Source organism: Syzygium oleosum, unplaced genomic scaffold, assembly GCF_021117445.2.
Source record: "Syzygium oleosum isolate NSW1041296 unplaced genomic scaffold, Sole_v2.1 Sole_v2.28, whole genome shotgun sequence".
In the NCBI taxonomy this organism is placed as follows: Eukaryota; Viridiplantae; Streptophyta; class Magnoliopsida; order Myrtales; family Myrtaceae; genus Syzygium; species Syzygium oleosum.
The window spans coordinates 675,677-702,870 of record NW_026607512.1 but is presented as its reverse complement, the minus strand read 5'-3'; the positions used below and the strand labels follow the sequence as shown (position 1 = coordinate 702,870).

Below are 27,194 nucleotides of genomic sequence, written 5' to 3'. Positions count from 1 at the left end.
TCTCCACGTAAATCTAATAGAACCGGTCATGTTTATTAGGATTTTGTTAACAAGCGCCCGTTCGAATACTAAAAATTTATTATTTTGGAGATATTATTTTCCTCCTCTAGCGCATGGAAATTAAAAAGATTTCTTTTACTAGGTATGATTAATAAGCCTAGTAGAGACACCAGATAACAAAACCCTATCTATATCAACATGTCACAACAATATCTCTTTCGAGGATAGACTCAAATTTATAAGGAATCGATCATTCTCTTTGCAATGAGATTTTTCTTGCGCTCTCCATTGATTCTACTACCTATTTATTACCCTTGTCCATTTCCCTCCTCTCTCTATCTTCATATCAGGACTCCTTCGTATTAAATATATTTTCCGCCTTAATATAAAAGTGCGTTTGCTAAAATGAAAATACATAAATCACGTGTACTTTGAGATATACTATATAACAAACGCAGCATAACGAGTTAAAATATCACTTTAACGTCTTATTGCATGAGTTGCTCAAAATGATTCATATATTATGTTAATATTAGCATTATATAAGACAAATACATTGATGGGAATTTCTCTCTATGCTTAAATATTTATATATAACTTTGAGTTATAAAATTTGTGCAACATTATTTTATTGCACTCACCTAATAATATTCGTCTTGTTTTCACCTGCGCCTCTTTTGTCCCCATCCCACGAAAAGATTCTCCCTTTTTCGGCGTTACGAAGCAAGACTTACCCACCTCTTGACAATAGCGAAAGAGTATAATTTATGCCGAAAGGTTCACGGGCTGTGTTTGTTTGGACCTGAAAAAAAGCCTTTGTCAGAATTCAAAATATTGTTTAAAATTCTAATAATAATATAAAATAATCATATACAGATTCACGCGTCAATATTTAAATGTTGCGGAAAATTTCGTTTCGAACTTAGAAAACGTTGAAACGCGCGAACCACAATATCTAAAGTGTTAATACCATGAAAAATCCCAAACTGGTATACATGTGATAATTTTACCCTAAACTAATATTTTGATCACTAAAAACCCCAAACTGGTACATTTGTAACAAATTTACCCTCCGTTAATTTCCGTTAAATTGGATTAATACCACAAAAAATCACAACATGGTACACCCATGAAAAACGAAGAGTAAAACATAAAATTGGTACATCAGTCAATTGCCGCGTGTCATTTAACAAAGCAATTTGACAGTAAAATTTAACGGAAATAAATTGAGGGTAAAATTATCACGGGTGTACCAGTTTGGAGTTTTTTGTGGTCAAAAAATTAGTTTGGGATAAAATTATCACATATATATCAGTTTAGGGTTTTTCATGGTATTAACTCATATCTAAATCAATGAAAGCAAAAAAAATCAATCTAGCTAAGCCCTCGATGTGCCGTAATCTCAACTATTCGTATCGCGATTAGCAAGGAGCAATTAAAATTGAATTCGAACATTTCGTGACGGGCGCGGGATTTTCTCGATAAGTCAGAAGGAAGTGGCGAACTTCGGTTGTGCCTCTTCTCTACTACCGAGGTGGAAAAGGTCAGACGAGGGCCCCCACGTGGGCCGGACCACCGCACTTTTTGAACTTTTCCGCCACTGGTCGGCCCCTGGTCCCCTTTTAAAACGTCCTTTTGCATGCCGACATGGACCGACCATGCCCATGACGTATGCTGAGCTGGGGGGCTCACGTCATCGCCTGACCTCGCGCTTACGTGTGCAGCACGTCGGCAGTCGCTCCCACCTCGTAGTTCTACATGGGGTCACTTGCCGAGGCTTTGGAAGCCCTCGAAGGAATCGGACTCTATAATGTTGTTAAATTCAGCATCGATTCCAAGGTCGAGGCTAACGTAGGAGCTCAGATTTCTCCAATAAATTAAGTAGAATTGCACTTCTTTCCAGAAAGGTGGATGCCCTTTGGAAGGGGGAGAAATAAATCATAAATAATTCGTAACGGAATAATGCCGCGGATACCTATCTGCCCTTTCTTTGATTTCTACACGGTATCGATTTATAAAATTGATTTTCTCATTGGGTACTTGAACACGTCGAAGCAACAGATGCTCGTTCGACATCGTTCGCGTGGATTTTTGCTAGCCTCTCATCTGATTCGTGAGATTGATGACGTGATTTTTAAAATAGAGATTTATTTAGCTAAGGCGGGTCATATCGCCCTTTAAAAGCTTATTTTAGAGTTTGTCATGTCATTTTATAAATTTATTAATCATTTTGTCGTGTCATTATTATGCAATGCACAATTGCACATGACTTTTAAAAGGGCAAATGTGTATTTGCATCTCACTTTTTTTTTGTTTTTACAAGAGATCTATCTTTTATCCTTGATTTCTATAAAATAAAAAAAAATAAAGAAAAAGGGAGAATAATAATTTTTAAAAAATATATTACTATCGTAAAAAATAAAACATCAATAGAAATATTTTAGAAAATTTGATATAAACGAATATATCAATAGAAATAATTAGATATTTTAAGACAAAGGCAATTAAGTAAAATGGAAAAAAAAGGGCTCGATAACAAAAATGTCAAATTACAAAAATAGGATACTCATTATGTATTTTTAAATGGTTAATTGACGTAACAATGATTGATGGATAAAAAGTATTTGAAAATATCATCTTGGATTTCGGTTAATCATCTCTTTTTATGAGTTCTGGGCGTCATTTCCTTTAATATTTTTTAAAAAAATATTCTTATTGTTTTACCTTAATTAATTATATAAATATGTATTATAAGTAAGTACTTTTGTTACTAGACACTTTTGTCGGGGAGATCTTTTCCCTTTTTCATCTAATTTGTGTTTATTCTTTTTCTTAAAACATCTTCTTTAGTTCTATTAAAGTGGCTATATTTATTCACGACCAAAAAAAAAAGTGGCTATATTTACTAAAACATTAAAAAAATTTTATCGTATAACAATATTATTGGTATTTACCTTTTCTATTATTAGTATTGTAGTTAATTTAGTTTTCTTCCGATTTCTATAATTTTTATTTTCATTTTTCACAGCATCTAGGGTTAAAAGAAAAATTTTCTTAAAAAACGAGTCGAAATCATACCTTTGCCTCCTTAAAATAATGTAAATTGCATATGCTGGCGAAAAAGAAATCGAGTAATTAAGCGACGTAACAATTTAAGAGTTCGGAGAGCATTAATGTAACGGTTGAATGTTCGGGAGGTAGGGTACGCTTATAACTCTTCCAAAGGTTTAGCCGAGCTCCGCATAGTTTTCCCCCCAAAGAAAAGGCTTTGCAAAGAGCCGGGAGATGGCGATATGCTAATGAACTTCATCGCCAGTAAATAGAGCGCCGCTCGAGGACAAGGAGCGAGCTAGCTGTCGTTCCCGTTGACCTAGAGTCGCGGCAGTAATGCTTTTTTACTCGGTCTCCGACTACTCCGATTCGATCCCGCTCCTCCTCCTCCTCCTCCTCATCTTCCCTTCTTTAAATAAAACGCCTCCTCATCTTCCTCGAAGTTGCTCCCCAGCGTGCGAACGTTAGCGGAAGAGAAGGTAGGGTTGAAAGCTCTGAAAAAGTGAATAGTAACCCCCCCCCGCGACCTACTCCGAAACTTCGCAGCTTCTCTCTCTCTCTGTCTTAATCAATTTCGGAGCCTTTCGTTGTTCCTTGGTCCTCCGCCTGACGTGAGAACGAATGGACACCAAGGTCATATCCACCGGGAAGCGGTACGACGCCCTGCCGGAGAGCTACATCCGGCCGGAATCCGACCGCCCCAAGCTCTCCGAGGTCTCCACCTGCGAGAACGTCCCCGTCATCGACTTGGGGTGCACCGACCGAGCCCAGATCGTGGCGGCCATCGCCTATGCCTGCTCGGTCTTCGGCTTCTTCCAGGTGATTGTCCCCGAGAACACGAATTCAAATCAAAGACTAATTAAATGGTTGGCCTCCTGGTTTGGGTCCGTTAGCTAATTTTAGCTTTGGTCAATTCGTGGTGGGGGGTGCTTATCTTTTCTTGAAGGTTGTGAACCACGGGGTGTCGAAGGAGGCGGTGGCGGATATGATGCGAGTGGCGAAGGAGTTCTTCAACTTGCCGGTGGAGGAGAAGCTGAAGCTCTACTCCGACGACCCTTCCAAGACAATGAGACTGTCCACGAGCTTCAACGTCAAAAAGGAGAAGGTCCACAACTGGCGAGACTATCTAAGGCTCCATTGTTATCCCCTCGAGAAGTACGTCCCGGAATGGCCCTCGAACCCTTCTTCATTCAAGTACGCCCTCTCTCTCTTTCTCTCTCTCTCTCTCTCTCTCTCTCTCATTCTCTCTCTCTCTCTCTCTCTCTCTCTCTCTCTCTCTCATTCTCTCAAGCCAGAGCTTTCATGAACAGAGAATTTGCAGCATAAAAAAAGATTATGATTAGCCCTAATTGCAGGCGTTTCCCATCAATGATTAAAGCACACGCATCATGCATGTCGGCAATTTACTTTCGCTGTCCCTCAGGAAATATTTTATAGAGAGAGAGAGAGGGGGAGAGAGAGCTTACGTGATCTTCATGATGTGCTCTTCCCCTTTGAAACTTTCCATACACCTTATAGCCATCACCGCAAGAAAGAGGCGCGAAGTGGAGCGCCTCTCGTCTTTGAGCTTGGGGTCATCTCTTAAATCTTTCTATATTAAGGACGAGGCCCCCTTTGACATCCTAGGGTTTTAGACTTTCCTAGAAGGTGCAAATCTAAGTCGTGCTGTGTCCTTTTTTGTTGTAACCTAAGACATATAGTGTCCTGACACGTGTTTCGATAGCAGTGAGGCCAACTACCAAATGACGGCACACCTTAAAAAAACCGTTTTTTATGTTGATTCGCATGGATCGAACCGTTCATAATGTCCGAAAAGTGGTCATACTCAACTGATATCACGTGGATCTCGCGTTTAAAAGAATCGTCTGATCTACCTGCGATGAATAAAATAGGTATAGACTAGAAACCGTTGGATCTGGCAACTAGCTATGCTTTAGCAACTAATTCTTCCGAGAATTACTAGGAGTTCAAACTCTGTATGGTTTTGGAAATTTGTTCCTCTATGGGAGATTTTATCTTAACTGGACATGCTGTTGGAAAGTCAAAATCTCTTTGTACTGCAAAATCCATCTCCCCGTGAAAAGTTCCGAGAGCGGCGGACAATGGGCTTTGATAGGTGGGGCCAAGCGATACGCATCGGATTCGGGAAAAGACGGGGTGTACCATATGTCTTATTCTAATGCCATTCTAGATGTTCTAGTGACTCCAAAGGGAAGACTTCTTCCCCCCTTTTCATGTATAGCCAAATGCATTAATTCTCCAACAAAAAAAATCCCCACTACGGATTGAATTCTAATTCTATTCCGAAGACTCTTTTGATCTAAAAAAAAATCACAAACTTTCGTTATAGTCTCAAAGATGCCCCCGTGTCCAAAAATCGCCACCGGTTTCTTCAAGATTATCAACATCAGGAGGCCGTTGTTGTTCTATAAGAATGCGGTGATTTTGATGAACACGCGGGTTTTGATAACGAACCTCTAGCCGGCTCCGATGTTGATAATTTTGAAGAAACCGGCGGCTATTTTTGGACGCGTGGGGGAAAGATTCGGGACCAGACTGAAAGTTGGGGATTTCTTTTTTCGAGACAGAAAAGAGAAAGTTTGAAGCAGAATTGGGATTAGACCTAAAACTCAAGGGATTCTTATCTATACGAAATTAGGCATAGTAGAGCCAAAGGTGATTGCTGATATTGTAAGAAAGAAAGATACATATATGGCGAGTCGCGGTACTCTCGGACAGCAACCTTGGACTTCGTAATCTTGCCCATTTCTGGCCTCGTCCGAGTTGAACTCTAGCAGCAGGCAGGAAGAATCGGAATCAATCGGGCGGTGAGGTGGGGCATGTGAACGCGAAAGGACTAAACCGACCGAGGAAAGAAACGACAGGGCCTGCTGCATATCCAGACAAACAAAACAGATGGCCGGAAGATGTCTTCATAAAACTACTGTTCCTAATCGACCCCAGACCCACCCCCCCGCGATGAATCACATGTTGTGGTTCGCCTCTCTTCTCTCTCTTGAGCCATCCAGATTCTTCCCCTCGCGGTGTTCGAGTGCCCGCGGAACGGGAACGGGTGCTCGGCGAATCACTAACGTGCGATGATAAGTTGTCTTTCGAGTCTCGGTCGGTAAGGTTCGGTGTAATGCAATTGTTCGCATGATCTGATGGCTACGACGGGTATCGAGTTGAAACCTGAGCTCGAACGCGTGGAGGTCGGGAAGGGTTCCCTTTTTTGTTTTAATGCCGAACGGTGGAAAAGAAAGGTTTTCTGCTGGTTTTGTCCACCGTCTTGCCGGAACTAGGGGTCTTTGGTTTGGAGAGGGGGACCGGTTCAACGAAGAACGAGCGGTTTAAAAGGGGGACCGGTCGCTTTATAAAAAGAAATCTGGTCCCGCAACCTCCACCGGAGGCGGGGTGACGTCAGGGCGGGCCGCGGCGGTGACGTCGCCGGCCCAGGTGTGCCTCCCTGCATGTGCCGCGGTTCCAGAGAATTAGTAATAAATGGCGCTGCCGGGGCCGGGGCCGGGGCGGTGGTTGGGGCCGTTGGGTGGGCCGAGGGAGCGGCGGTGGCCTCACCCCCGCGCCGCGTTGACGTCAGCGGCGCGACATTATTGGCGGGGCCACGTGGCCCCGCGTGGAGTCCACCGGGTCCTTTGGAAAAATAAATTATTAAAATGGATCTTCTCGAATCGTTTATACAGATTAATGCATAAATTAACAGTGTACGGATGCCATAGTTTTGTTTGTTTGTTTATTTTATTACGGATGCAAAGTTGGATCGGAGGTCTTCACGTGAGCATTATTAGTCAGTTTATTTCAGCTTAAAATAAAGAAAAAGGTACACATTTTTTTTTTATGTTAGGAATTTTAAATGTTATTCAGATTTAGTAGAATTATAAAATATCATAGATGATTTCAGGCGTCGATATATATATTTTTCATTCTGTGAAGATTTCGAGCTCTCTGAATTTTAGAAAAAAAAGTTAAAAAACACGAGTCACGAGATTATGATTAAGCTAAAAATAAAAGACAAATTTAGATGGACCTGAGCATGGTAGGGAGAGTTTCAATTAGCGTAATGATCTTCGATTACGTTAAAAAGAAACAGAAATTTCTAGTGAAATAATTAGCGAGATGCGCGTGCATTGCGCGGGTCTAAGACTATATGCATTATTCTAAATGTGTGGTGGTGGAAATTGGTGTGGCATTGACAGGGATGTTGTGAGCAATTACTGCAAGGAAGTGAGAGCACTAGGATACCGGATTGAGGAGCTGATATCGGAGAGCTTGGGCCTGGAAAGCTGCCGCGTGACCGGGGTGTTGGGCGACCAAGGGCAGCACATGGCCGTGAACTTCTACCCGCCGTGCCCCGAGCCGGAGCTTACCTACGGGCTCCCGGGTCACACGGACCCGAATGCGCTCACCATCCTCCTCCAGGACTTGCAGGTCGCGGGCCTCCAGGTCCTCAAGGACGGCAAGTGGCTCGCTGTCCAGCCCATCCCCGGCGCCTTTGTCGTCAACATCGGCGATCAACTGCAGGTAATGGATTGATTTCTCCCTCGTCATGCGTTATTAGTCTCTGTCTTTAATCTGTCTCGTGCCTGTCGCGAGCATTATGGCAGGAAAGCGAAGATATCTAGACGAAAATTTTGAACTTACAAAAATAATAAAGTTTAAGCGAAGTTGTTATACTGTCCTGAACTATCATATGTTGGATTCGGAGCCTCAAATTAGTATGCTTTGCTTAAAGACGAGGTTCAAAAGTCACATAAACTTGTCAATACTGCAAATAGTTGCTCTGTCATAAAAATCAAGGCATAAACAGACGTCGGTTTCAGGCATTGAGTAACGGGAAGTACAAAAGCGTGTGGCACCGGGCGGTCGTCAATGCTGACAAGCCGAGGATGTCGATCGCCTCATTCCTCTGCCCGTGTGACGACGCCCTGATCAGCCCGCCGGAATCACTGGTAGAAGAGGGATCCGTGGCTGTGTACAAGGACTTCACATATGCAGAATATTACAAGAAGTTCTGGAGCCGGAATCTGGATCAAGAACACTGCCTGGAGCTTTTCAAGAACTCTCGCAATTTGGCAGGAAGCGACACATCATCCTCCATTCTTGGAACAGGGTAACTCGACGGACTCTCCTCGCAGTTTAGTGAAATTTGACAAACACATTTAGCTTCTCAAAATATCTTCTGCACCATCTGTCAAAGGTGGAGGTCGGTCCTTAAGTTTAAGCGTAGTCTTTGGCTTCTTGATGCTGAGAGTGTCGGCTCTTTTGTTAAGCTTTATTTTTGGTATGGACACAAAAAGGGATCGACACTGTCAATCGACTTCCTCCTCTGCCGGGGGGTGTAGGGAAGATTTTGGAAAGCATGATGTGTCTGTTGAATTCCACTAGAGTGCGAAGAAAGTTCGTGAAGGTTTCCCTAGTTGAATATCGAAATGCCGCTTGTGTGATTCATCGTGCTTCCTCTTTGGCGATTATAATTTTTTGGCGCGAACGTCTGGCCATTGGCCCGTTACAGCTAGTGTATTGTAGTTGAAGGTAAAGGGTGCTGTATCCGTCGATCTCCTTGTGCTGTGTTCATTTGTAAAAGTGACATCTCTTTGCGCGATCATTTTAACAAGTTTAGGCCTTATGCTATTCATAGTTGTGTCGACACTCCCTTCCGCCGATAGCAGTGCGGCTTTGAATACATTTTTGTTTCTCTGTGTAGACCCTTCTTGATATCCATTGCTTCTGAGATGGGAATCTAAAGTGGCCATTTAAGTCTCTTTTACTTCAGTTGATTTATGCTCTCATACTTACAGCATCAAAAAATCATTGGCAAATTTGATCTTGATCCTTCTGCTACTGCGGCTGCAATGATTCACATCAGAAGTACCGTTTCAATCCCTTAGTGAGATTTTCCCTATTGTTCAAAGTGACTTACTAAAAAGAAGACAGAATATCACAATTTCATCATTCAGGCACATCCATATACTCCGTTTCGTTACACATTTTGTAAAATCAGTATGCAGACTCGAACTTTATTGACATAATCCAACAAATCTTGTAACTTTCTCCTCGCCCCATCACTGAGCATCATACAGTCACTTTCTTATTGTTTCCTTTTACGAGTAGAACTTGGTACCCCGAATCGAAATCCAGCTGCGAAAAAAGGGCTCATTTGCGACCTTTCAAATTCAAGAACCATGAACATCACCACCAAGAAGAGCAGTTCAAGCCGTCTTCAAGCACTCCATGACGTAAGTGTTGAAAGCGCAACACATGACTTGGAAGCCCTGAAATCCCGCCTCTTTGGCCAACGCCTCAAACTCCTTCTCTGTCCTCTCTTTCCCGCCTGGGTTGTGGGCCAGCATGATGCAGTCGATGTGGATCACATTCTTGGTCGCTAGGCTCGGGTCTGGGTACACAGGGAGTACGCACTCCGCAAGGATCACCTTTCCATTTTCAGGAAGCGCATCGTAGCAGTTCCTGAGGAACTTTGTGCAATGTTCATCACTCCAATCATGGCATATCCACTGCAAGAAAGAAATGTGCTTTTTATGAAGTAATCTTGCACGTACTCTAATTAGTAACAACTTTTTGGACCTGGCGAGAGACAAAATAAAGCAAAGAAAACGGCAACAAGGCTTGTCAGGTATTTCCTGAAAGTTTCCACTTCAGGAACAGAGACATAAATCTGACCTTCATGAAAATGGCATCTCCCTTTGGAACGCTAACGAACATGTCACCTCCAACGTGCTCCACACCTACGTTAGTACCAGCATTAGACTTTTCAGTGTTATTTTCAGCAAGGTGCTTCATATTAATCAAGGGGCAATGAATCAAACGCGAGATGTGAAAATGTTCCTAGATCTGGGGTTGCTCAAACATCTAGGAAATGACAACTTATATACCGGGTAAGGACGGAGCGTCTTCAATCACATGAGGCAAGTCGAAGTTGATCCCTTTAATCGACGGGTATGTGGCAACGATCATGCTGAGCACGGCCCCGGTGCCGCCTCCGACATCGACCACTGTCTTGAGGCCCTCGAAGCCCTTGTACGTTTCCAGTATCTTCTTCATGGTAATGGTGGAGTGATCGGACATTCCCCGGTTGAAGATCTTGTTGAATCGTGGGTCGGTGCCGTGATACTCGAACGCGGTCATCCCGTATGCCTTGTTGAACGGGATTCCGCCTTCAAGGACCGCATCTTTCAGGTAATACCTGCGAGTTGAAAAGCAAACAGTTCAATTTCATACTCAGGGAAGATAATAATGGGAAATTAACAAGTTCTTGAGCTGTGAAAACTCGAAGGAGATTTCTGATGATTCAAAAGCTCAATTACCGTCACCAGTTACTTCAATCTCTCGGATGATTCAAACATTCCAACATCTTTGCGATTGTCAAGTTTATACAGACATTAGCCATTCGCTCAGCCGATAAAAATTTTCTTTCTACAATATACTCGTATTTTATTTTACAATCCCATCGTCCTAGAGGTCAACGTAATCCTGGTCATCATGTACTCAGATCGGAAGACTTCTGTGTAAATTTACCAATGGATGGAGGATTTCGTTCAGGGGAAGATCGGGAAACCTGCTGGTCCGAAAACGACTTAAGTCTCCAATGAACAAGAAACTTCTGAAAATTTCTACCCAACAAAGCACGCAAAGTCTGTCCTTAAGCAAGTGCGAGTAACATGTCCGGCAATACTAATAACCGAGATAATCGTGCCCGTCTTATTTAATTTATCTGTATACATCAACCAAGAGCAACCCTCAATTGTCCGGCAAAAATTATCAAATCGAACTCGAAATCTTTGACGGAGCAAGCCTCCGGAACAGTCAATGGGGGTTAGGTACGGGGTCCCCATCAATGATTGGGCCGAGTCGGATACCAAGACTTCAAATTCTTACCAGGAAGGATGTGGTAATGACGTGATAGGGATCACTATATGCAATTATGCAGACCACATGTAGAAACCACGAATTTTATATGATTGCTTCTTTGCAGTGACTTCCTCCACTTGCATCATTCAAGAAAACGCACTTCACTAATTCACTGATGACACAGCAAGCAATCGTATACTATGGAGGGATGATTTCGCTGCGTCGAATGACTAGCGGACTGTGTATTTTCTTGCGGAAAACGATCTAAAGTCCAAGCAAGATGCAACCATGGACGACAAGAACAGCTTACCAGTAGCATTTATCTCAAGTCAAAGAGAAGTAACACGTGTAAGCCAACCAACCCTGGTATTTTTCATGTTCGTGCTTATCTAAAGTAACGCAATAAGCGTGAGTAATACAAGGACAAGGATGGGGGCCACTGGCCCGTTCCTGATCCGCTTTCAGACCTGAACATTCGAAAGTGATCGAATCGAATTAGGAATGGCTGATAAACTACAACCAGGCCATCCCAAAATATATTTTTACATACAGACAGCAGGAAAAACAGGCCACACCAGCTAAGCGCTGTACTTTGCGGAGAGGACTCGGTGCTGAGATTGCTGAAGAGATGTAAGGTCCATGTTCAGGATGAGTCACTGCTAAAAGCGACTCTTGAAAGGGAAAGAAGATGCAAGATTAAGACATTTTTCTGGACCATGGGATTTGGTAAGATCCATGGCTAAGGAGAGGCAAAGAACCTCACATATTACGTGGACCGATAGTAATCCTTGAAAACACCGAGTAAAAATTACGTGAAAGCTTGTATCTTTAGTGGGAACATACTATGAATCTCCCCGTTATGCATCTAGAATTGTAAGAATTAATTATCATCTCGGTGTCTTTCCATATCTTTTAATACCCGGCTACAGTTTACCATGTACTGTTTTGTTATATACTTATTGTGTAGCAGCAAAGAAAAAGAGCCAAAGAAAGAAAAAGTACCAGCTTTCCATGAGGACTTTGTCCTGGTTCATCAGGCTGAGTGGGGCAATGGAGACCCCATCCGCGTTCTTGACCAAGAACTTGCACACTGGGGCTAAACCGTAAAGCCGCTCGACCTTGCCATCGGGGAGGTCGCGGAGGGTGCACGTGAGCACGGAGTAGCTGGCCAGCAGCCGGAACATCCGGTCGAGCATGACCGTGGCGTCGGGGTTCCGGGTCGGGAGCTGGGCCGCGACCTCGCCAGGGGAGAGGTAAGCACCCGGCCCGGCCTTGGCCATGATCTCGAGGAGGTCAAGCTCGATGGCGGCCTTGAGGACCATGGGGAGCACGGAGGCGCTCGCCAGCTGCATGGCGAAGAGGTTCGCCTCCTCGTCCGAGACTTGGGTCGGGGTCATCTGGGTCTCGGATCCTGTTGATCCCATTTTCCTTCTCCCTCTCTTCTTCTGCTTCTTGGACGAGAATTGAGCCAAAGGAAAGCAGAGGAAATGGAATGAAAGAACAGATTGGCCAAAAAAGGGGTGGGGATTGAAGTGAGGTATGGTGGTGGGGGTCGATATGTATGGTACTTTGTGGCTCACCAACCCCGTAAGAATATAATGGACCCTACACGAGTACGTACATTCGTCCATCATGCCATTGGCACCAACCATTGAACCAAAATACAGACGGAAAACTCTCGTGTGTGTCTCTCTCTCTCTCTCTCTCACGCGAGTGATGACATCTGACCGTTTTAGGTTGGTTGTCGCTTTCCCACCAACTTAACCAGGCGTGAGAGGAAACACTGAGCTTTTGAGTACATGAGCAATATTTCCGAAATTCGATCTGATGTACTGATCCCAGAACATTTTTCTGAGCAATGATAAGGATGCTCTGCGGATATAACTTTGTTTTGATCATAACCCAATCGGGTTGCTTTGTATTCGTCTTGTCGGGCTCAAACCCGGACCGCCGTTGAGCGCGCGTACCTTTCACTAACGACGGTCCTAGTTTACTTGCGAAAGATTGGTCTGTTTCATTCGATATCCACGCCACTCGTGGTCAAAGACAGAAATTGTTTGCCCGCTACGAAAGACGGTTCGAATTTGGCCATTATCATTCTAATCAAACTGACTTAAAGATTGACCAACACGAAAGCAGCAGTCAGGTTTTACGAAAGGGCGGAGGTTGAAGTAGAGTAGACACTAATGAGAGACTCAATCGATTGATGGGAGATGCAAGTCTCAAGTCTCCGATCCTTTTCTCTCGAGTGTTCCAAACCAACATCTGCAGCAACAATTGAGGGAAGGAAACCTGCGATCCTTGGGAACCATGATTGATCTGATCATCTCAGCGATGTTTTAGGTAGAGTAGATGATTGACAAGAAGTCCGGCCTATTATTGGGTCCACAAGGACACCAGCAAGTGTTCTGATGACGATACGTTGGAGTGCAATTTGTCAAGGTCGAGAACGCTATCAATGTGGTTCTTGTTGCCATTTGGAAGGAGATCGACGTCTACCTAAAACATGGCGAAAGGTCGTTGTAACTTGGCCAAGTCGTAATCGAAACTTGTCATGTTTGAATAATCCCCATCTTCTTCAAACGTCGGACTTGACAAGAGAAAAGACCCGCCCTTTATCAATTTTTTTTTTCTTTTTTTTAACCGCGGTGGATGCTCTAATGTTCCAAAAAGAGTTCAATGCCTGGCCTACGAGTGAACTTGCTTGTGACAAGGCACAAAAACGATATAATTTATTAATTTATCTAGAAGGGCAGTATTTGTTTACAACTCTGGTATGACAAAACTTCCTTCGAACATACTTTCGATACAAGTTGTGGACATTATCCACATGTAAACTTAATCAAGATCAACGGCAGATTATGTCAATCTTTGAAACTCATCAATGAAAAGTATGATTGGAGGTAATGTCCTCCAACCACGGTGGCGCCAGTGACGCCACGTATGACGACCGGCTTCCACGTCATCGATTTATGCCCAAAATTGATCGGATGAACTGAATTGACAAATTATCAAAAGATTTAGGACTAAATTGGCCAAATTGAAAAATTTATGATAAAATTGGCACAATTATAATAGGCTAATGACTTTTTGGTAATTTCCCCCCTCATAGTATGAGGTGGAGAATTTTTTTTTTCATTTCCAAGAAATCCAAGAGACCGTGGTCCCAAATGTATCGATCCTATATATTATGGAGATTGGGATTTAGTACACGTTCAGACATTCCTTAGTAACACACACTTCCTTTGTTAAGTTCCTCTACCCCTTAATCTAATGGAGCGTATCTAGACCAGGATAGTTTCGGTTCGAACAACAACAATTTTACTTCAAAATCTTTAGACAGTAATCAATATTTTTCATCAACCACATCTTACTTATATATATATATATATATATATATATATATATATATATATATATATATATATATATATATATATATATATATATATATATATAAATCTATTCGGACGACAATTAATTCTCGTTCAATTATATCCCCATTGAGATTTCAAAGTCAAGCATCTCATTTGGAGCCTAGTATATGGCAAGTGCTGACATTTCTCAGCCATATTAACGATCCAGACACGTTTATAAGCTTTCAAATGCATATTCAGACAATTCACATATAGGCGTTCAAGTAACGTTCTCAAACAGGCACTACTTTTTTTAATTGCGCATCATTCATGCGGGTCATATCATCTTTTTATATTTTATCTGTTGTGGTTATTGGGTTCAACCCCTATTTAGCGTTGAAAATGATACGCATCATCCCTTCGGGAGATCACTCTCTCGTTTCGAATCATTTCGTTTGTTTCCCCCCTAAAGAAAGAAATGCTTTTCACCTTGTCGCATCGCAAGAAGTGAAATCGACATCCTCCGCTCTTCGTTTTTTCAAGACTTGGTTTCAATACGATGAAGAAAACATCTGCATTGGCCATGAATTCATAATCCGATAAGTCCGTCGCATTCATGTTGCTCGGTGAGGAGAGGAACCACGTTAGTTCGCTGATCATTTCGGAAGACAGATAGTGAGATCCTGCGAATGATGATGTTCTTTACATTAGACCCATCAAAATGGGTCATAGACCCATTTGTTGATCCATTTTTTATGAGCTGAGTTGTTATATGAAGTAATTATATTTATAATAATTGGGTTATATATAGGTTTAGAATAGTAAAGCCTAAAATAATATGGGTATTAAATGAGTTCACAATTTACTTACACCCAACCCACATCTATGACTCTCTCTTCGCTTTCTCGCCCTCATTCGATCTCGCACTTACTCCCTTTGTGCTTTCACCTCAATTTGGGTATGATTTTTTCCTAAATTAGGTTAGATATATAAATGATTTAGCAATATGGATTAGGTCGGACATGAATCATTGAATTTGCATTGCATGGAAATGGGTCAATACTGGTTAAAAGAGTCAATTTGGGTTGGACCATTTTTGACCCGATCCCGACCCACTCGTTTGACGGGTCTACTTTACATGATGCTCGAAGGAGCACCATAGCGTTTCCATTAGATAATTCAAATGAATACTTTTTCGACTAAGTTTCCTTATCTGTTTTGACTTGTGATGGAGTATATCGAAATTTAGTCAGGTAGTTGGATAGAGGAATACAAATCGAGGCAGGTAGCATTAGCTGCGTCATCACTTCTATCCAGCCAAACACTGCTTAGATTCCAATTTTCATATCCATGTTGGGGTTTCTTTATTACATTTATCTACGCGGGTACGAGTATATTCAAGAGGATTAGAACAAAGGGAAATGCAAGGGGGCAAGAAAGTTAGTGGGATAACATCTCCCACCTACTCCTTGATGGGAACAGCCACTTGGGCTGGGGCGACCTAGGCGGCAGGCACGATAGCGACTTTCGATCCGGCTCTTGCTTCTCGAATTCCTTAGATTTCTAGAGCCAAATTGTAAAAGCCCTTCCTCACCAACTTTCCCACCAAACCATGATGCATTCTTGTCCATGTTCTTCTGAGGTGGTGGAGTAGATGATCGAGCACGACCGCCACCACGAAACCACACACAATGTCAAGTCAAACTGTTCGTTTTCTCTTAGGGAAAGCGTTGATCGATTCTTCGTGGATAACATATTATACTCTCCCGGAGAACTGACGTGCACCCGATTTCTCGTTTTTCTGTGGAATCAAGATGAGGAAGACATTTGATTTTCCCTGGGAATTGCGGGATGTGTTCTTCTTGCAAGACTAGGAGTGAATTGTTCTGCTTCGTAGGATGTTCTTCCTGCAGAACTGACGGTAACTGATGATGGGCGTTGCGCGAAGCTGCCTCTTGTTTTGATTTCTCCGACCAGCGGATATGACGATTCAAGGCGGTGGGGCGGCGAATAGAAAAGACCACAGTTTCTTTTTATTGCGGGGATTGGTCTTGAAAGGCGATGGTGCGGAAAGAATAAAATAGGTTAATAGACTAAAAAGGAAATGGTTAATATCACGAAAAATTCTAAATTTTAACAAAAAACGCTAAACTGGTACACCTGTGACAATTTTACCCTCCGCTAATTTTCATTAAATTTTACCGTCAATTTTTTTTAATTTGGATGGCGTGTGGTAGTTGATGGATGTACCAGTTTGGGGTATAAGTGCACCACTATGTGATTTTTTAGGATATTAATTCAATTTAATGGAGGGTAAATTTATCACAAATGTATTAGTTTGGGATTTTTGATTGTCAAAATATTAGTTTAGGGTAAATTCGTTACGGTGTACCAGTTTGGGATTTTTGGTGGTAAAAAATTTAGTTTGTGATAAATTTGTCACATGTGTACCAATTTGAGGTTTTTTTATGGTATTAATCCAAAAGGAAATGACACAAATGGTCCCGGAATTATGGTCCAACGTGCACTATCTTTGGTGAACTTTTAACTTTGCCACAATGTGCAATGTGGTCCACGAATTTTTAATTTGTTTAATATGATTCCTAAACTTTGGTCTAATGTTCAATGTGATCCCCAACCTTTTAAATTTCATATAATTTACGGATTACATATAAGATTTACCAATAGTTTATGGACCACATCGAACAAATTAAAAATCTAAGGACGACATTGCATATTGGGCCAATGTTCAAGGATCACATTATACAAATTAAAGTTCAAGGACAACATAACATATTGGATCAAAGTTCATGTATCATTTGTGCTATCATCCCTAGGCTAAACAACCTTTTTCTAGGGGTGAGCATCGGTTTAGGGTTGACCCTAAACTATTCCTGGATCGGCCCAACCTGGCCAGTCTTGGTCCGGTTCCCAAGGGACTCTAGGTCAGTCCTTGGTCCTAGGACCCCTGGACCCTACATTGTGCGGATTGGTCTAACCCGGATCAACCATGTATATATTATATATTATATACTTTTGTTTACTCTAAGCCCTAGCGCATTCTCCTATGTTCTCTTCCTTCTTATGTAGTTCGGTTTGTCATGTAAATTAGAAAGTAGAAAGAAACCCAACCCTAATTCGACAAAAAAGAAGAAGTAGAAACCCTCTTTGCTCGCCTCGCCTTACTCGCCTCGCTCACCGTTCGCTTGGCTCGCCGCTCGCCTCTCTTTGCTTGACTCGCTTGCCTCTGTTTCACTCACCCCACCACTCGCCTCGCTTGCGCAGCTCAGCTGAACAAACATACTTTGTTAAGTATTGGTTATGTATGGTGTTTGTTTTATTTTTAGGTGTTTGGAAGTTGCATCGATCATTCAAGTATGAACAAGATATAAAGTTGTATAATTCATTGTTTATATTATGTATTTTGAACTTCCTAAGGTTTAATTGTATTTCACGTGTTCGTTTTCATGGTTTGTTACTTTTAGCAAGTGTGAAATTTATGTTGTTACCTTATCTCATATTCATGTTTGATATGTACTGATGTTCATAGTTTGATTGCTCAATGCCGCATTGTTGATGGATATATAATTTGAAATAATATGTTTGTCCTTTCAAAGAATACAAAAAAAGAAATAAAAAAATAATCGGTTGGTCCCAGGTTGACTCTAGAATCGAACCGGTCCCATATGGTTGGTCTAGTTCTCGGTCCTAGGCTCAACAGGGTTGGTCCTTGGGTTAGGTGCTAGATCGATCCAACTCGAACCATACTCACCCCTACTTAATAGGTTGAAAGTTACTTTTTCTAATTAAAACTTGCCAATCACTCTAAAGAATTACTAGTCTGAGTTTAGTAGATGAATACACAATTGCTTTGTCAAAACTAAAGATTTACAAACCGGGATGAAAATTTATTACGTTAAGGAGTTGCTAACCAAATCACCATCTGAAAAGTTACTAACCACTTTGAGGGGAGAAGGGACTCAAATTCTCTCTATCCCCATTTGGCTGGTTTCCCGGTAATAATGCCCCTGGTGAGAACAACTGATACACTCTAGACCAAAAAAAATAAAATAACTGATACACAGTTTCATTATTTCCTGACGGACTCCAAGTTCAACAAGTATTGAAACAATCCCTCACCATCTCATCAAGATGACGACGACGACTATGACCTTCACTTATTTATCTTCTTACTCAAATAACATTAGGGTTAACCAAAGGACACCTTCCACCCGAATTAGCTAGTTTTTGATCAGTTTGGCAGCGCCTTGGGGTTCTAAAGTTTCTACTGCCTCCGCAATGCTGGGATGCGCCATGAGAAGCCAAATATGGCCGAGAAGCTCTCCTCCTCTGCTCAGGCTCCCGTAGTGTTCGTGGCCTTTACATTGGCAAGCTATGTATATCAGCAACTTCGCCTAGACCTTGCTCCCATTTCGTGCCGAAGGTAAACTCGATGTTTTTCTTTTTTTTTGGGTCGAACTTGATGTTATTCAACTGGGGTGCAAAATGGCATGCGTCAAACATCACCAACCTGCTTTTGCCTTTCTGCGCATGTTCCTCTCGCGGAGGTCAGTTCTCATTTGGAGCAAAAGATGGCAGAATTCACACAAATCTCCTGACTCTCTCTACTTGTGCCCCTTCTTGCTGCATTTAACACTAGTGTGGAAATGTTTCTCTTTCTTGAATAATTTCTTTACCCACTCGATAGACCACCGATCAGATTCTGCCTTCGTTCTTTGACATCCTCACTAGCTTGTAGGGGACCCTGGACTGACCCAACCCAGTCGGTCCTAGTCTGGTTCCCTGGGGGACTGGGTCAGTCCTTGGTCCTAGGACTCCTCGATCCTATACTGTGCGGGTTGGTCTTCGATTGTAGGAGTTTAGGGTTGGTCCAACCCAAACCAACCATGCATATATTATATATTATATTATATGCTTTTATCTACTCTAAGCCCTGGCGTCTCCTCCTCTGTTCTCTTCTTTTTTATGCAGTTTATTTTGTCATGTAAATTAGAAAGTAGAAAGAAACCCATCCCTAATTAGACAAAAAAATAAAATAAAATAGAAACCCTCTTTGCTCGCCTAGCTTTGTTACGCCTGGGCCTTTCTCGCCTTGCCTGACTCGCCTTGCTCGCCTCTCTTTTCTTGCCTCGCTCGCCTCATGAGCGCGGCTCAGCTGGACAAATATACTTTGTCAAGTATTAATTATGTGTGTTGTTTTGTTTTGTTTTTAGGTGTTCGGAAGTTGAATTGATCATTTAAGAATGAACATGATATAAAGCTGTATAATTCATGGTTTATATTACATATTTTGAACTTCTTGTGGCTTAATTGTATTTCACGTGTTCGTTTTCATGGTTTTGCTTTTAGCAAGTGTGAAATTTATGTTGTTACCTTATTTCATATTTATGTTTCATATGTACTAAGGTTCATAGTTTGGTTAGCTTGATGTCGCATTGTTGATGGACGTGTAATTTGAAATAGTATATTTGTCCTTTAAAAAAAATGAAAAAAAAAATAATCGATTGATCCCAGATTGACCTTGGAATCGGATCGATCCCATATGGTCCATCTAGTTCTCGGTCCCAAGCTCAACAAGGTCGGTCATCAGTCTTAAAAATTGGGAACCAACTTTGTACGGATTGATCCTTGAGTTAGGTACTGAACCGATTCAATCCGAACAGTGTTCACCCCTACCTTTTTCTCCACCTTGTTATTTGTTGCCTTTTCCTAAGGATTTGTCTTGGAAATTGTCAAAAGACCCATAAATCGTCCTTCATTCCCATCCATTTCCTTGTACGGTCCAACGATTACCTCTGGTTCTCTCCGCTTCCCTTCACTTTCGATTGGCCAATCTCGAAAAACAATTCTTCTTTTTGTCGTTGTATTTTCGCTTGTTTTCTTGTCCATTTTCTGTACTTCCATCTTTTTTTTTCAAATCAAGTTCTTTTACTTGTGCGAAATATCTATTCAAGTCCCTCCAATACAAAACCCGATTAAGATTCAATTGATGTTGCTATCAAAGGACGCTAGAACATGATGTACATTGAATATTGCCTACATGGACATCCATCATGAATAGTACATAGGTGGGAGAATAAAAAAGGTAAATTAAAAAATTTCTGTCCCATCACTATGCGCGCCTCATCGTTCGTGTCCACATAGGAAGTATTTGAGCCAACGTCACGTTTCGGCATCCTCTAAAGACCACATTAGTTGGATTTTGACGGGATTTTGTGAGGGCGAATTTATAAGTAGTATCACTTGATTAGGAAAATTAAAAGTACGAAGACTTGATTAGAAAAGTAATCATAGTATGCAGAGGAAAAATAAAAATTTCCCAGGTACTTTTCCTTTCACTTCCTCCTGACCAAAGTATAGCATAAAGCACCCATGGCCTTATATATTCTTGGGCAAAAGGACACTATAAATGCCATAACTTGTGTACGGCGATCACTTTGGTGCCATAACTTTTTTTGGATCACTTTGGTGTCAAGTCGGTGGAAAATAGATCACTTTAGTGACTCCGGCCAAAATTCCGGCCAAAAAGCTGACCTGGCATTTTTCATTTAAAAAAAGAGTGTGACGTGGATATTGGGTTCAACATTTGATGTCCACGTGGACGAGCAAAACGACGTCGCTTAGTCCACTTGGACAAGAAGGACGACGTCGTTCCATTTAGGACAGCAAACGACGTCGCTCAATTCAAAGGTCTTAGCATCGCGTCGCTCGTCACACCTGCTCTGTCTCCCTCGTCCAGTCGTCGTCGCCCGTCGCTCGTCGCTCGTGGCGCCCTCATTTCGTCGCCGTCGCCGTCGCCGTCGCCATCGCCGTCTCTTGCCTTCCCTTCGCGGTCGGTCGGCGTCGCTCCCTCATCCCGTGGACTGAGCATCACTCGTCCCGTCGGCTTCGGTGCCGTCTCCGTGGCAAATTACGAAGGTCGGTCTTCAAATAAGGGCTGTTAATTTCTATTTTGCTGAATTTATTGACACATTGTGCTTCATTGTCCTATGTTTCACTCAATTAATTGGTAGATTAAGGCTGCCTTCGGGAAATTGGGGTTTAAAGTAGGAAATTAGGGCTCGAACTTGGGAAATTGGGGCTCTAACTTGAAATTAGGTCTTGAACTTCTGAAATTAAAGCTTGAACTTCATAAATTATGGCTAGTTGTTCGGATATTAGGGCTTGAAGTGGATTCGATTGTGTTGGCGCCGGGCTGAGTATATGCGATAGACTGTGGTCCATGTGGAGACCTCTGTCATTGTCACCCATGTGGTCTGATGGTGGCTTTTTCAATCTTGTCGACCATGTGGGGGACCTTCATGTGAAGCTATGCTCTTTTTCCTATGTGGTGTGGTCCCGAAAGCTAAAATATTGAATTTTTTTGGCTTTTTTCCTTCAATGCAGGGTCGATATGGGGGATAAAGAAACAATTATCGGTATCATTGTTCGCTATGGAGGAGAATTTGTCATTGGCACTGACAAGTGGGAATACTTTGGGGAACTTGAAGGTACTGTTTATTTCGATAGAAGCAAGCCAGCATATATTAATCTTATGAGGGATATAGTTCAACAATTAAGATGTAAAATAGGAAGTTTGCATTATTGTGTTCCTGGAAGCAGCTTGAAGGACGGTATTAGAAACTTTGATGATGATAATGGTATTAAGGATATCATCTACTATTATCTTCATGGAAAATAAGCTGTTGTGTACGTTGAGTCCTATAGTGATGGTGAATCTGATGAAGGGGCTGAGGGAGGAGACGTAGGGGATGGTGCTGCTTTACCTAGTACTCAGGTTGGTGCTAGTTCTATTATAGATGAAGCTGGACATGAGAGAGATGAGAGGGAGGCAAGCCATGCAGCGAGTGAAGAGTTCACTGAATTTGAGTTCACTGAATTGTCGTGGGAAGTTGCTGTATCTAGTGAATCAGATGATGAGGGTGTGACAAATGTAAATTTACCAAGTGATGATGACGATGAGGAACTTGCACAGTCAAGGCAAAAGCAAAGGGAATTTGGAAAAAAATCAATAGCTGCACTTGGAGGATTGCATGAAGCTGAACCAGGACATAGCATTGATGGAGCTCCAGCTGAAGTTAATGACACTGATTATGAAGAAAGTGGCTCTGATGAACAGAATGATAATTCTAAAAATCAGCATGAAGATGATGATCCCGTTGTACGCAGAAGGAAACGTAAGTATCCGTTATACGATCCTGGCTCTTCTTATTCTGTGTTGACTGTAGGTCTGAAATTTTCTGATGCCAAACAATTCAAAGAAGGGATTATCAAGTATTCAATAGCTGAACAGAGGACTCTTCAGTTCACTCGAAATACGCAGGACTATGTTAGAGCAAAGTGTTCTCAACCTAGTTGTTCGTGGAAGATATATGGCGCACGTTCAAAGAGGGACGTGTCATTCCAAATTAGGTCATTACAGGAGGAACATACTTGTTCCATCATGTTTGACAACAAAAGGGTAACGAGTGCTTAGTTGTCGAAGCACTTCTTCGATACCATCAAAGCGATGCCTGATGTGAAGAGTGCTCAGCTGAAGCAGTTGGTGAGGGAGCAGGTAGGGATTAACGTGTCACTCAATTAGTGTAAAAGAGCCAAGCATAAGATGATGAAAAAAATTCTAGGAAGGTACAAGGAAGAATATGGTCAAATTTGGGAATATGCTGGAGAATGTAGGCTGCAAAACCCGGGTAGTCGAGTTTATGTTGAGGTTGTGGAGCGGCCACTGCCTAACCATGGGACTAACTTTGACCGAATTTATATTTGCTTTGATGCATGCAAGCGGGGATTTGTTGCTGGTTGTAGACGAGTCATAGGGTTAGATGGATGTTTCTTGAAGGGTGTGTGCAAGGGAGAATTGTTGGCTGCCATTGGGAGGGATGGCAATAATCAGATGTTTCTAATTGCTTGGGCTGTTGTGAAGGTAGAGAGCAAGGACACTTGGTCGTGGTTCCTGAAAAATTTGATGGCGGACCTTGAGATCACTAATGGAGGAGGTTGGGCATTCATGAGCGACCAACAAAAGGTAATGCTGGTGCAACTGCACAAACAATATTTATGACATTTTATCTTGCACATGCCTTTATTAATGCCATGATGTATGAATTCTTGTAGGGACTTCTTCCTGCTCTAGCTGAGTTGATGCCATTTGCTGAACATAGGATGTGTGCGAGGCACATATATGCAAACTGGGCAAAGATCTACAAAGGGGAGAAACTACAGAAGCAATTTTGGATGATAGCTAAGAGCACAAACATGGATGATTTTAGAATTCACAAACAGCAGCTGCTTGACTTGACGAAGGACGGTTATGAAGCACTTTTTCAAACTGAACCCAGGCATTGGTGCAAGGCCTTCTTCAGTGAAGAATTCAAGAGCGATATCATTGATAACAATCTCAGTGAAGCCTTTAATGGCAGAATTTTAGAGGCGAGGTGCAAACCAATCATCAGCATGCTTGAGGATATTCGAGTGATAGTCATGACAAGGCTGCAAAAACAGAGATATAAGACTGCGAAGTGGACTGGACAGTGTGGTCCTAGGATTGCTAAAAGATTGGATGACAACTTGGCGAGTAGTAGGTTCTGTCATCCTATCTAGAATGGAGATGATGGCTATGAGGTCATGGAAAAGACAGACAAGTATGTTGTCCAATTGGATAAACTAAAGTGCTCATGTCGAGCATGGCAACTTTCTGGAATTCCCTGCGCATATGCCATTTGTGCCATCCAAGCGAGTACCAAAATCCCAAGGATTCCCTGCATGGTTGCTACCACAAAAGCACATATCTTGCTGCGTACCAGCACATGATGCAGCTTATTAGAAGTACAAAATTCTGGGAGCCGACAAATCATGAAGCTCCTCATCCTTTGCCACTTAAGAAACAAATAGGAAGGCCTAAAAGGAGACGAAGAAAGCAGGAGGGAGAGCCCAGAAGTAAAAAGATGAGCAAGTCAGGTGTAAAGATAAGATGCTCATATTGTCGTGAGGTAGGTCACAACAAAAGTGGTTGTCATTTGAAGAAGCAACATCAGTTGCTTCAACAGCCAAGTGAAGGGACTCAAATTGGATCAAGTGCAGCGCCAGCACAAGAACCAGCTGAAGGGGCTGCTGAAAGGCCTGCTGGAAGGCCAGCTGATAGGCATGCTGATTGTCTAGCTGAAGGGCCTGCTGAAGGCCAAGTTCAAGAACCAGCTGAAGAGCCAACCGGAGGCCCAGGTTCAAGGGCAACCTCCTCCTCGACTGTTGCACAGGCTAGGAGAAAATATCCAGTAAGCTATATGTATTTGTATTAATCTTTAGTGAGCAGACTTTGACTTTAGTTGACATTGTTTTGTCCTTATCAGTTGAGAAGAAAACCAACTGAACAAGCAGCTCAGGTTCTTCAAAGTGAGGCACCATATCAAACAAGAGGGGTCCTCGGCAGAAGATTAAGGCAATATGGTTATGGAATTTATACGGACTTCAATACTGGAATGACTATTTTGCATGTAAGTTTTGTACATCTCATGCATTTCATTTTTGAGTTTTTCACCTTTATGACAATATTGCTTCTTCTCATCCATGATTATGTTGTTGTAGCCTGGGAGGAGTTCAGAGGTTCTCATATCTCAAGTTGGCCTAAGCCAAGAGTCAAGGGCTGCACAAAAAAGAATCCAACCAACGTCCCAAGCAGCTGGTCCGAAGAGAAGAAGGGTGGCTGTAGAGAAGAGTGTTCGTAAACTACCACCAACAAAAAACTCAACACTAGTTCCTGATCAACCAGCACATGCTGACAGCTCCAAAATAGCCATCAACACCAGTAAGAAGAAGATAGTTGCTGCGCCTAAGAAGAAATCTCGAGCAAGAAGGCCAGTAGAACAACTTGCTGGTCCAGTAGTTGAAAAAGATGCAACTGGAGCAGTTCAAGAAGAAACAACTCTAGCTGTTGAAGAAGATGCAGCTCAAGTAGTTCAAGAAGAAGCAGCTCCAGTTGTTGAAGAAGATGTAGCTCCAGCAGTTCAAGAAGAAGCAGCTCCAGCTATTGAAGAACCTGCATCTTCAGAAGAACAACCTGCAGTTCCTCCAGTTCGAAAGAGTCAAAGAATTATGAATCAATTCAAGAAGTCGTCGAAAGGAAAAGGAAATGGTGGACTTATCACTATTAACTAATGGGAGGGTGTTGAGGTGATTGTTAGTTTTTATGAAATTAGGGAGATTTACCGTATTGGTTAATAGGAGGTTGATTTTTTATGGTCCTGGAATGTTATTGACTAATGGGATGTTGTGTGTAATGACTAAATTCGATGTTTACCGTGGTTAAGGTAGTTGTGATTTCCATATTTTTGCACACGTGTTTGTTCTGTTTTAGTATAGTACTGGTGTAGTGGGGTGCTTGCAAGTTACATCAGTAAGTTAATATTCAAAGAAACTTACTGATGCAGTTCGTGGGGGAGGGTGGGAATTGGTGCTGCTAGTGCTGGTTTTTTGTGCTATTTTCAGGTGCAATATGGTGCTTGCACCAGCTACTGATTTTGTGCTGTTTGGGAGTGCAGTATGATATTTGCACTAGCTGCTGATTTTGTACTGTTTGGGAGTATAGTATGGTAGCTGCTGATTTTGTCATATTTGGGAGTGCAGTATAGTGCTTGCACCAGCACGCCAGCACGTGCTGGTGCAAGCATTTTGAACCGGTTTTTTAATATGGTTTGAGAGTTGTTTGGTGCTGGTGATTGAATATGGTTTGGGGCCTGTTTGAACCAGTTTATGAGTATGGTTTGGGGTGGTTTGGTGCTGGTGAGTAGTGCTGGTACAGTTACTGCTTTGATTCTGGAATGATCTGGTTTAAAGATTGGTTTGTTGGAACCAAAGTCTCCATTTTTCAAATAAACACACGGCATGACACTTAAGTGATCAACTTTCGACCACAATTGGCACTTAAGTGGTCACTTTTGAACCACGACTGTAACTTAAGTGATCACTTTTGAACCACGACTGGCACTTAAATGATCACTTTTGAACCATGACTAGAACTTAAGTGATCACTTTTGAACCACGACTGGCACTTAAGTGATCACGATTAGAAACATTTGGCACTAAAATGTCAACTCGCCGAACTTGTGACGACTTCATAATTTTGCTACGCAGAGTTGCGAAGACCTCATTTTTCAAGAGTGAGCCTTACTCCATAATATGCAACCATCTAACCAGATGAAAAAAATACAACAAATGAGCAAGTGAATATGCAGCAAATGAGCAAGTGCAGCAAATGAGCAAAAATATGAAGCAAATGAGGAAGTGCAGCAAATGATAGCAAATGAGCAAAAATATGCTGCCAATGAGGAAGTGCAGCAATGATAGCAAATGAGCAAAAATATGTAGTAAAATATGCTGCAAATGAGAAAGTGTAGCAAATAACAACAAATGAGCAAAAATATGCAGCAAATGAGCAAAAATATGCTGCAAATGAGGAAGTGCAGTAAAAGACAGCAAATGAGCAAAAATATGCTGAAAATGAGGAAGTGCAGCAAAAGACAGCAAATGAGCAAAAATATGCAACAAAATATGCTGCCAATGAGGCAAAACTGCATCAAAATATGCAGCAACAAAATACTAAGCAACTCAACATTGAGAACCAATAAATTCCAACCTTCCATTTGTCATAGATTGTAGCAAACCTCTTGTTACATACATAAATTGCAGCAAACTAATAACACAACTATAGCTACAAATTGCCAAATACAAATACATAGTACAAGCCTATCTTAAATTATGGTAGACTAAGAAACTTTTGCTCATCACTGACATTACATTTGACCATAAAATAGGTTATAAAAAATATTAATAACACAATTAACAATCGATAACACTTTCTTTCGATTTTCATCCTTCGAACTTCCTTCT

The 27,194-nt window shown here is 41.9% G+C and overlaps 3 protein-coding genes across 3 annotated transcripts; 2 read left to right on the top strand and 1 right to left on the bottom strand.

The window, feature by feature from the left end:
* Positions 1-3,544: 3,544 nt before the first annotated feature.
* Positions 3,545-8,772, top strand: LOC115680774 (protein DOWNY MILDEW RESISTANCE 6-like). Its single transcript, XM_056303704.1, has 4 exons — positions 3,545-3,870; positions 3,998-4,245; positions 7,266-7,590; positions 7,890-8,772. The coding sequence occupies exons 1-4, from the start codon at positions 3,673-3,675 to the stop codon at positions 8,181-8,183; spliced, it is 1,065 nt and encodes a 354-aa protein (XP_056159679.1). The 5' UTR covers positions 3,545-3,672; the 3' UTR covers positions 8,184-8,772.
* A 223-nt stretch (positions 8,773-8,995) lies between these two features.
* On the bottom strand, positions 8,996-12,472 carry LOC115680773 (caffeic acid 3-O-methyltransferase). Its single transcript, XM_030604610.2, has 4 exons — positions 11,938-12,472; positions 9,960-10,270; positions 9,748-9,812; positions 8,996-9,581 (listed from the first exon to the last, which is right to left on the bottom strand). The coding sequence occupies exons 1-4, from the start codon at positions 12,357-12,359 to the stop codon at positions 9,279-9,281; spliced, it is 1,101 nt and encodes a 366-aa protein (XP_030460470.1). The 5' UTR covers positions 12,360-12,472; the 3' UTR covers positions 8,996-9,278.
* A 10,102-nt stretch (positions 12,473-22,574) lies between these two features.
* On the top strand, positions 22,575-23,912 carry LOC130135140 (uncharacterized). The gene is made up of 2 exons (XM_056303567.1): positions 22,575-23,337; positions 23,427-23,912. The coding sequence occupies exons 1-2, from the start codon at positions 22,918-22,920 to the stop codon at positions 23,910-23,912; spliced, it is 906 nt and encodes a 301-aa protein (XP_056159542.1). The 5' UTR covers positions 22,575-22,917.
* Positions 23,913-27,194: the final 3,282 nt, after the last annotated feature.

Coding starts and splice junctions, on each gene's coding strand:
- LOC115680774 (XM_056303704.1), top strand. CDS start 3,673: ATGGACACCAAGGTCATATCCACCGGGAAGCGGTACGACGCCCTGCCG. Junction 4,246..7,265: donor TCGAACCCTTCTTCATTCAA/GTACGCCCTCTC, acceptor TGGCATTGACAG/GGATGTTGTGAGCAATTACT. Junction 7,591..7,889: donor ACATCGGCGATCAACTGCAG/GTAATGGATTGA, acceptor CGTCGGTTTCAG/GCATTGAGTAACGGGAAGTA.
- LOC130135140 (XM_056303567.1), top strand. CDS start 22,918: ATGATGAAAAAAATTCTAGGAAGGTACAAGGAAGAATATGGTCAAATT. Junction 23,338..23,426: donor TCATGAGCGACCAACAAAAG/GTAATGCTGGTG, acceptor GAATTCTTGTAG/GGACTTCTTCCTGCTCTAGC.
- LOC115680773 (XM_030604610.2), bottom strand. CDS start 12,359: ATGGGATCAACAGGATCCGAGACCCAGATGACCCCGACCCAAGTCTCG. Junction 9,813..9,959: donor AGACGCTCCGTCCTTACCCG/GTATATAAGTTG, acceptor GTACTAACGTAG/GTGTGGAGCACGTTGGAGGT. Junction 9,582..9,747: donor GAGATGCCATTTTCATGAAG/GTCAGATTTATG, acceptor TCTTTCTTGCAG/TGGATATGCCATGATTGGAG.